The 10,910-nt window shown below is 34.6% G+C and overlaps 1 protein-coding gene across 2 annotated transcripts in view; it reads right to left on the bottom strand.

The window, feature by feature from the left end:
• Window positions 1-5,566: 5,566 nt before the first annotated feature.
• LOC149798865 (splicing factor 3A subunit 1-like) overlaps window positions 5,567-10,910 on the bottom strand; it is an 83,874-nt gene continuing 78,530 nt past the window's right edge. For both annotated transcript variants that reach the window (XM_089957777.1, XM_089957778.1), the window contains exon 19: window positions 5,567-9,944. In XM_089957777.1, coding sequence (XP_089813903.1) covers window positions 9,843-9,944 — 102 coding nt within the window. In that variant the 3' untranslated portion in view covers window positions 5,567-9,842. The remainder of the gene's footprint in view (window positions 9,945-10,910) is intronic.

The raw sequence follows: 10,910 nt of genomic DNA, 5'->3' as shown, positions 1-10,910 counted from the left end.
TCGGCCTGCTGTCAGGATAATGTGGCTGGGTGGGACATCATGCTACATGTCTACGGCATGATGCACCAGTGCTAGGCATCATTCTAAATTGTCACACTGCAGACATTGTAGCGACGTGACTGAAAAATTGTTAAAGCTGTTAAAAACCTAAAATACACAGACAGACAGACACACACTCATCCTAAAATGGAGGGCCCTCAAAGAATTTGTTGGGAATATGTGAAAATGTATTGAAATCAGAAATATGGTTTTTAACATTTTAAATGCAAAGAAGAATACAGCAAATGGTATATAAACTATGCCTTCTGCCTATAGCCTTTAAGGGTCCTGGTGATATTTATCTTGACCTTTTCATCCTAAAATCATTAGGCTTCTTTGCCCAATCAAGGGTATCCTACTTTAAAGTATATACAATATAACTTGCTATCAGGCTCAACTTTATTTCACTTTGTCAGTCTGGTGACCTTGACCATTGATCTTGTATCGTTAAGGGCAAACATCTTTAAAGTGTTATGAAGGTACATTTAACAAAACTGAAGTTATTGTTCACAATCCATTGATAAGATCATGGCGAACGTGATCTTTGACCTTTGAACTCTAAATCATAAAGTTTCTTTATATTACAGGGCAAAGCATCTGCTAAGTTTAATTGCGGCTTAGCAGAACTTGCATTATTGCATGTAAACCAATTTACTGTGTCCAGTCAGTGATACTAATACGTGAACTTCTCAGCTGGGAGTTTTTTTTTTTTCTTCCTAAGATGAGGGATGTCTACTGTCCCTCCAATGAAAAATATTACAGACATAATTTTTGCTATTTCTTCTGGTTTTTTTCACACCTTGCATTGTGTAGCGTATTTTTTGTAAAGACTTGCTGTGATCACATGAACGATCTGATTTATGTGATCATGACACTTTAATTGCTATTTGACAGACAATAACCTAAACTAAATTTTTGGATTATACATATGTGATTAGTAATATTCAAAAAGGATAAAGAAGTTAATCTATTATGGTTGGATTACTAATAAGCTCAAGCAGCATAAACAAATTAACATTTCATTATTTCAGCAGTAATTGAGGTGGAATATACAAATGTGATCACAAGTAATTCAGAAAGGATTAAGGGGATTAATGGATTATGGTTGGATTAGTCATTACTAAAGAGCTCAAGTGGCATTAAAACAGGTTGGTTTGCAGGCTTCAGTATCTGAAGTTTATCAAGATATTGAGGTGTGCATTATCTCTCATAACAACTGCAATACCACATATAATTCGATAATGTATGGAAACAGGAATTTCAGTGTAATGACTGGTCAACACTTGCATTTTTTGATAATGAGTGTAATGTATATTAAGTCTGACAGCAATCCACTGAAAACTGCAAGATGTTGTATAAAAAAAAAACTCTCATATAATGCATCCATCTAAATTGTCAAAAACTCTAAGAAAAGTAAAGGGACCACAAAGGTCTATCAAATAGGCACATCTTAGAAAAGTAAAGGGACCACAAAGGTCTATCAAATAGGCACATCTTAGAAAAGTAAAGGGACCACAAAGGTCTATCAAATAGGCACATCTTAGAAAAGTAAAGGGACCACAAAGGTCTATCAAATAGGCACATCTTAGAAAAGTAAAGGGACCACAAAGGTCTATCAAATAGGCACATCTTAGAAAAGTAAAGGGACCACAAAGGCCTGTCAATATGCACATCTTAAAAATGTAAAGGACCAAAAAAGCTTATCAAAATACACATCGTAAAAAAGTAAAGGAACCACAAAGGCCTGTCAATATGCAATCTTAGAAATGTAAAGGGACCACAAAGGCCTGTCAATATGCACATCTTAAATATGTAAAGGACCAAAAAAGCTTATCAAAATACACATCGTAAAAAAGTAAAGGAACCACAAAGGCCTGTCAATATGCAATCTTAGAAATGTAAAGGGACCACAAAGGTCTGTCAATATGCAATCTTAGAAATGTAAAGGGACCACAAAGGCCTGTCAATATGCAATCTTAGAAATGTAAAGGGACCAGAAATGCTTATCAATATATACATCGTAAAAAAGTAAAGGAACCACAAAGGAGTGTCAATATGTAATCTTAGAAAAGTAAAGGGACCACAAAGGCCTCTCAATATGCACATCTTAGAAAAGTAAAGGGACCAAAAAGGCCTGTCAATACACACATCTTAGAAATGTAAAGGGACCAGAAAAGCTTATCAATATACACATCGTAAAAAAGTAAAGGAACCACAAAGGAGTGTCAATATGCAATCTTAGAAAAGTAAAGGGACCACAAAGGCCTCTCAATATGCACATCTTAGAAAAGTAAAGGGACCACAAAGGCCTCTCAATATGCACATCTTAGAAAAGTAATGGGACCAAAATGAATAAAGTTTAACCAAGTTTCACTGAATGCTGTAAGTAAGACCAGTCATGTTCACGACTCTGACATACACTACATTAGGCTCCAAGTCACAAAGGGCAATAACTCTAACAAATATCAAAGGAGCACAGTGATTTGTTGACATGTGCATCTTAAGATGACGACCATAAAATGTACAAACTATCAAAGCAATCCATCAAAAACAAGTTTAACCAGTCTGATACAAGATTGCCTCATTATATTGATATAATGTATTACTGAACCTATCTTCTTAACATGACGACAAACTTATTTGCAACATTTGTGCAAAATCGAATATAACTTTTGTCTCCAGAGTATAAGAAGTTCAATCACATGCTTATTATAAAACCTGACAGATATCATACATAATAATGTAATCCCATATTCCAAATGTTATTAAAAATTGGATGAGAATTATGGCTGGCTGGTTGTTGTGGATCTTAAAGACGTTAATGGTTATATCAGCTCAAGGAAATAGAAGCAAAGTGCTTTTCCAAAGGACAAAATATGGCCTCTATATCTGTAATATGTTTAGCCAATTAGATGCAAGATCACCTCAATATTATGCATGGTTCATGCTCATTACCGGACTCATTTGAGATCGTGAAGATTGTGCAGGTAAGTCCATATTCCAAGACTGATCATAATTGGATTGGAAATATCGCCTCTGTAGTGGTAACAAGTTCAGTCAACCTGATGGAAGATCACCTCAGTAATATGCATGGCTCTCATTCATAAAATAAAATTCATCAGAGATTTAAATAGCATAAGCTTATTGTCCATTTAGATTAAATCAGAGTAGATATATGGCCTCTAGAGTGTTCAAGAGCACAACTAGCAATCAGCACCCATCAATCTCGGTCAGCAATGCCTGATCACCTTCTACTCGACCAGCAACACCGTTTATTCAGCTCTATGGCTGCTATTGTCAACTTCTATGGCTAGCTCTGCAACTGGCATGATGTAGACTCCGATCACTCCAATAACTTGGACTGTCCGGTTACTGCGATCATTCTGTGATCACTCGGGTCAGCTCTACAGCTGAAGATATGCAAGTCCTTAAAGTAGACCGCTCACTGACAAGACATTCCGTAATGTGAAGATTTAATCTTATGGTGAGGCATTTATACACAGACGAAGTCGTCATACATTGTCTGTGCGCTGGAAACATTCAGTTATTCACATTCAAAGCACTTCACACGTGCAGCATGGGATGAACTAAACTATTTCAAAATATTGTACAATATCCATAAATCATCCTCGGGTAACGTTGTACACAAAAAACGAAACCGGAGTAGATGTACTTAATAAATAAAAGGATTTATACAATTCCATGACAGTAGTAATATGCAATGTTTCCTGCTTTATATATAGTAATACAGTATTATAATGTACTTATATAGGACATATTTTTCAGTGTTTTAGCAAGTTATTTTTTTTTTTACTTGCATTGTATATTAGAACATGGTGTCTTTATGACTTTGAACCCCATGGTATCAACAGATTCGGTATTTATTGCAACCTTGTGAGATTATTTTGTGCATAATTTATATTGTTTGTCATGCAAGTACAGTATACTGAAATTACCTTGTATTATGTATAATTATATCTATAATTTAGCCAGGACATTGTATTAAGCATAATTATATCAATAATTTAGCTAGGACATTGTATTATGTGTAATTATATCTATAATTTAGCCAGGACATTGTAAATTTATTCCATAATTCAATGTTTTCTCATGCAATCACTGCCAATACAAATTAATCTGCCATTTGGTCAATGCATGTTATGCAGTCTGATTGACTATTGGTCACATGATCTTTTCCTTTAAATAACAGCATGCAGATGTTATGACAAGCTACAATATTATCTTGTCAGTATTTGGAGCAGACGGAAGTACAGCTTTGGGTGACATCGTACTCATTGATAATGTCTCAAGCCGTGTTATATCAACATACTCAATTTGCACTGGTTAGTTCCTGAGGAAATTTGACATGAATGCTTGACATTACAATAAATTACAGAAATTATTTATTATTTATAAGGCAACATCTGCTACTGTATTGGCTGACATGATTTCACCTGTGGTGAATTATCGCTGTGGTTAACCTAAGTGAAAGAGAGAGATCATGACGGCTTAGATAATTCTGGGTAACAAACAAATTGTTCCCTCAGGAATATATATACAAGTATATTACTTCAGTATCATTAAGTTGTTACTTTACCATCTCTCTTCACCTTCATTAGAAGGCAGACTCGTGTTGCACCTAAGCCTTATAATATCCATCACCTTCAGCACCTGAAGGTTAACACTTCACCTTGACCCAATACACTCCGACTTTGCGCACATCATATACTTCATAATTTAAATTCTAAATGATATAAATCATTTCAAATAAATTCTTTAAACCACTCAGAGAGAGATGGAGGTGTAATTATCTTCGAAGCTCCACTAAACCTTCCCTCACAGGAGTATGTCACCTTTGTCTCCTGTTATTGTCTGGTTTACACAAGTCCAGTGTTAAATCTTAAAAGTTTATGTCTATGTAACTTTATTGTCATTCAGTAATCTCATGTTCATCTGTTCTTGTACTTATGGTAATTTACAAATAAATACTTTCAATGTTTATTCATACAGTCGTGCATTATTCTTTCTAACCAGAAGCAATACAGGAATACCCTAAAATCTTAAAGCCCAGGTGTGGCATTACAGATGATAACCTCTTGAATATACATGGAGTTCAATGATTATCAAACTCATCCAAGACCACCATTCCAAGTTTGATCAGAATCTGACGAGTAATACTGACTGGTAAGCTAATGCCTCTATAGCACAGAAATCATTTTACTTTAGTTAGCCATACAGGCCATTACCTTTCAAAGTAAGTGGTACTGTGAGTTTTCTTTGGTTATACCTCTATACAAATTCTGTGCATCCTTTAGGACGACTAATAGAAATGGGGGTGGGTGGGACTGGCATGCAGTCTTACTTAGGATGTGTTTTGCAGTTTCAAAAAGTAAATTAAAATGACATCAGTGTATGATTACTATGAGAGTGTTTTTATTTGGCAGTTAATGATGATAGGGTCAAAGGTCCTGCTTCTTTTCTTTGCTTTTATTAACTATTTGGGATCTAAAAACAAGAGTAAAATCAATGTTTATCTCCATTTTATTTCAAAAAAATTAAGAATTAGCAAGAAATGTTACAGCAAAGAAAATAGATTAATCAACCAGTCTGTTAATTTAATAAGGCTTGTCAGTAATAGCATCATAAAAATTCATGCATAATCTGCATCATAAATTAGGAGCTAAAATTTGCACTCACTTGACTTTAAATGACCTTTCAACTGATACAAATAGTAAATTAAAAAAAATAAAACTAATTAAGTATGATGTTCATGAATAAACTCATTGTTTCTCGAATTTTACTACTACATTACCAGGACTGCAAATGAGTAAAATTTTCACAAGCACTGAAGTGATGTTTTTTCCAATTAAACTTTTTTTTCTTTCTTTTGGCTTTTTGGTAAGGTCCATTTTCATTTTCTTTCACTGATCTCAAGTCTGTCCCTTCAATCATAATAATTATACACGCAATATAAAAAAGAGTGTAATCAACTTTTTATGATTCCAGCCCTGTACCACAAACCAATTTAATTTTAATATTTAGATCCTGGAGAACTCTCCTGGCTATGGTATTAAAAATGTACATGGTTTCCTTATATGGAAATATCAACCACAATTTGAGTGTCAAAAACATTTATCAATCTAATCAATAAGAATCAATACTAAAAAGAATGATTCATAAACTAATACATTATAATAACTGCTACCAAATTTTATGAGTGAAATATTTATCTACAACTTAATTTTACCACTATAATTCACTATTAAAAAAATGACTTCAGTCTTGTAACTTTCTTTTCAAATTCACCAATTTTGGCATATTCGTCCAGTGATAGGAACAATTTTCATTCAGGATCAACCAAATATCACAAGTCTTTTAGTGAAAACCCCATCTTAATAAACTGTCTTTTAGGAAGGGGCAGCCATACAAGATTTTCAAGATGGCTGCCATGGTGTCCATGTTGGAAGTCTGATCTGCACCAGTCTAATTTAGGACCAACCAGATACAATAAAAAGTCATTCTAGATACAACCAACTATTCAGGAGAAGCAATAACATTTTCAGGATGGCCACCATGGCAGAAATGTTGGATATCTGGTCTGAACCGCATCTATATATGAGCTACCTTAATAGGTATTTTGGGGAAACCTCCAATTTGACGCAACCTATCTTTTCAAATTGGCACCATCTTCATTTTAGACAAACTACATATCAGAAGCTTTTTAGTGATGACCCCATGTTGATATGACCATTCATGCAGAAGTAAAAAAAACATGACTTTCAAGTTGGTCACCATGGTGGCCATACTGCATGTCAGACTGGTACCATCTTCATTTATGACCAACTAGACCTCATGAAAATTCTTTCAGTGAAAACCACGTTTTGATACGAATATCCATTGACCAGTGACAACACGACAGACAAAGTTTTATGACTAACTTCCAGGTAGTTCAGGAAAAGCAGTGAAAACAAACAACTGCTAATGGATGACAGATCCGAAATTTCATGACTTTCCTCCGTAGTTCAGGAAAAGCAATAATTGCTAATGGACAACTGATGCTAAGTTTCATGACCTTCTTTAAGGTAGGTCAGGAAAAAGTACTGAAAACAACTGCCAATGCATGACAACTGATGCTAAAATTTCATGACCTTCTTCCAGGTAGGTCAGGAAAAAGTAGTGAAAACAACTGTCAATGCATGACAACTGATGCTAAATTTCATGACCTTCTTCCAGGTAGGTCAGGAAAAAGTAGTGAAAACAACTGTCAATGCATGACAACTGATGCTAAATTTCATGACCTTCTTCCAGGTAGGTCAGGAAAGAGTAGTGAAAACAACTGTCAATGCATGACAACTGATGCTAAATTTCATGACCTTCTTCCAGGTAGGTCAGGAAAAAGTAGTGAAAACAACTGTCAGTGCATGACAACTGATGCTGTTTCATGACCTTCTTTAAGGTAGGTCAGGAAAAAGTAGTGAAAACAATTGCCAATGCATGATAACTGATGCTAAATTTCATGACCTTCTTCCAGGTAGGTCAGGAAAAAGTAGTGAAACTGTCAATGCATGACAACTGATGCTAAGTTCCATGACCTTCTTCCAGGTAGGTCAGGAAAAAGCAGTGAAAACAACTGCTAATGCATGACAGCTTCAAACCCAAATGGTCTATAAGTCATAAATCAGTTGAGCTAAAAATCAAGGTCAAAGTTACATACCTTAAAACATTTACATAGTCACATTTTTAAAATGTGTTTGCATTTCAATCAACCAGCTCATCATTTATAATTGCATTGCTTACCACTTATTTTTGTAAGTTCTGCATTTTTCAACTGCATCGATCAAGAATGATTAGGAAATGTTTTTGCAAAAGTCTGAAACATTTGTAAGGCTTTACATGGCAGAGATTTCATCACCTTACAGCATCTGCTACATACTTATGTTTACCAAGTTGATCCAATATATTATTTATAATTTGGCTGACTCAGGTGTTGGTTACCAAATAAGTGTTATCATAGCTAACTTTACAATTTACAGACAAGGTACATATGTGTTACTTTATAGTCAACTGTGCAATTCATAAGCCATAATGACCAAAGACTATGCATGAACTTAAAACAAAAATTATATTTCTGACATATACTTTTAGTGCTATAAAGAAAATGTTATGACTGTAATCAAAATTTTAACAAGATCTGTAAAGAAAGAGCAAAATATGTGCACAATAATTATTCCCATTTTTCCTTCTTAAACCCAGCTGAAATTGACCTGTCTTGCATGATCTGTTTTTGTTGGAAAAACAGGTGGTCTCCCCAGACAAGTTTTAATAGATCACATTTCATTTGTCAAACTCTAGATGCTTTTACTTAATCATGCCAAAAAGGTTTTAGTTAGAAAAAAAGGTTCCATTAAAAAAGGGTGCAAAAATGTGAAAAAATTGCTCTAATGGGCTGAATATTCAATTTTGTCATCTACATTTATACAGAAATAAACAAACCTTCATTTACCAAACTTAAGTGGTTTTTTTTGCTTCATCACGCTAACAACGAATTGTATTAAAAAAATAGTTTAAATATAATTTCAAAATATCAATAATGGTATGAAATTCTAATCAGGTCATCATCTGAATATGGATACAAACAGACTTACCAAATTACATATGTAATATAAACTTCTTGCTAAACAAGATTCTCTTGGGCAAATGGAAAGAAATAGGGACAGGACTGAATTATAAACAGATGGGCATTCTGGCACTTTCAATAAACGTCTTTAATTTGTAGCAATTTGCATCATGACCTCTTTAATTAAATATGTGTAACCTAATCTACAATGAAAAGTTATGATATTACTGAAATTATAATAAACATCTTTTGACTTCAATAAATGGAAGGCGGTTAAGAAAACATGATTATACTCAAACAAAATCTGAAATATACTTTAATGTTGATCATGTGATCAATACCTGTCAATGAACAATTACAACACTTAATGCAAATAGGCTGTACTGGTGATTTTACAAACGTGTATCACAAATTAAATTTTTACACTGAAACAAAATATGAGTGACATGTTTTATATGCAAATGAAACTCAATGTTCTACAAGGGACTGCTTCATGAGCAATTTAAATGCTTTTTTAACAAGTACAGTAAAAAGAAAAGCTCATTATCGGACTTACCAAGAGGCTATTAATACTAACGTTGCTCTGCACTTGGAAGACAGATTTCAAATAGAGAGTGTATCTAAACATGACATCTTTCAATAACATGTCAAGCTGGAGGACCATTTTTAACAATTTATTTATCTTGCTGGTAATAAAAGGTTGATGAGTTCAATACCCACCCAGGCCATTCCAGTTCAGCTGCACTAAGTGTCTTAATGGAAAAAGCATTCAGCTCCCATTTCCTCAGCAAGATATAGCCAATAATGTCTTAAATGTACCAATAAAACAACCCTCCCTCGACAGTCCAAAGCATTTCAACGAAAATATGTTTTTTTTTTCTTCATGTTTTTTCTCCCCAATTAGCCAGTTCATGGTTAAGCAAAGGACAGGTTATCTTAAAGATCTGTTACTGAAGTCAATTTGGTTGCTATGTGAACAAATCCCTTAATGTCTTAAACTGCAGTATCTTAACAATTTTAGCCAGCAAACTGAGCTTACACAAAACATTTGTACAATTACTGATCATTAAAAAGTATATTATAAAAGTGATTCCTGCTATTTACAGTAAAAATCAAATGGAAAATCTTATCATCCTCGTCACAAAATTCATGTATGCCAAGTTTTAAGTTTTCTTCATCTGGCTCCTTATTTTTTCCTTCCTCCTCTCTCTTTTAGTTGTAGACTGACTGCCGTTCCGTTTACAAAATTGTAGAAGGCCAGACTATTGGAATCTTTGATAAATAGGCCCTGGAAAAGAAAGCAGTAAAAAGAAAATGATAGTAATTTTATTGGTGAATCACAATACCCACTCATGCCCACCTGATGACACCCACAGCATAAAAGTTTAACAATATGCATGTGGGAGTGAAATAATAATGGCAACAGAAATGCAGACCATATTTATATCAGTAAGGAAAATACCTAAAAGGTTTGTTGATGTCAAACAACAATGTTCCTGCTAGCTGCACATATACTTGCAGGGATGCAATGCCCCACCATTATTTCTGAAAGCTACTCATTCTCTTTATTGTGCTCCTGTTTGTTTCCTTCTGCCTCATAGTTTTATACCTCCCTTTGGGGCCCTGATTGGCCAAGTGGTCTAAAGTGCTTACCGTTACAGATCACTGACAACTCACCTGTCTACGTCGGTTGGAGTCTCAGGCTCGGCCAATGTGGGTACGTGAGTAAGCTTGCCAGTAACTTTTTGTGAGTAGGTGGTTCTTTCCAGGGGGTATACCGGGTTCATCATCCACCAATTATACTGGCCACCATGTATAGCCTATCTTGTGTTGAAAATGGTGTTATACCCTACAACAACAATCATTACTCCCTTTTTTCCCCAACACTTTTATTATATTTTGTTCTGATCTTTTAGATTTTGCAAAGTGCAGTGAACAGAAAATGTGTTCCCTAACATATTCCCTGCTTATGTTTCATTTTGCACTAAAAGATGTGCATGCAGTTGCTGCCATTTTGAGTGTGGATGATGCTGATGCTGTCAACAAAATGCATTGCATGCAGCTGAAACAACTAGTAAAGAAAGGATCATGAAATACATAAAAGCTAAGCGAGTCCTTCACCTTGTGTATGAATGTTTTAAACCTGACATGAATCCACCAACATAACCCATCCATGGAAAAGTTGTGAACTGAATTTACCATCCAGTTTGACAAGATTTTTGTAGATGCTGCCTAACAAGATCTAGATTGCAGA

This window comes from Sinohyriopsis cumingii, chromosome 5 (assembly GCF_028554795.1).
Source record: "Sinohyriopsis cumingii isolate HCF-2022 chromosome 5, ASM2855479v2, whole genome shotgun sequence".
In the NCBI taxonomy this organism is placed as follows: domain Eukaryota; kingdom Metazoa; phylum Mollusca; class Bivalvia; order Unionida; family Unionidae; genus Sinohyriopsis; species Sinohyriopsis cumingii.
The sequence above is the reverse complement of the archived record's forward strand: the minus strand, read 5'-3'. Positions and strand labels throughout refer to the sequence as shown.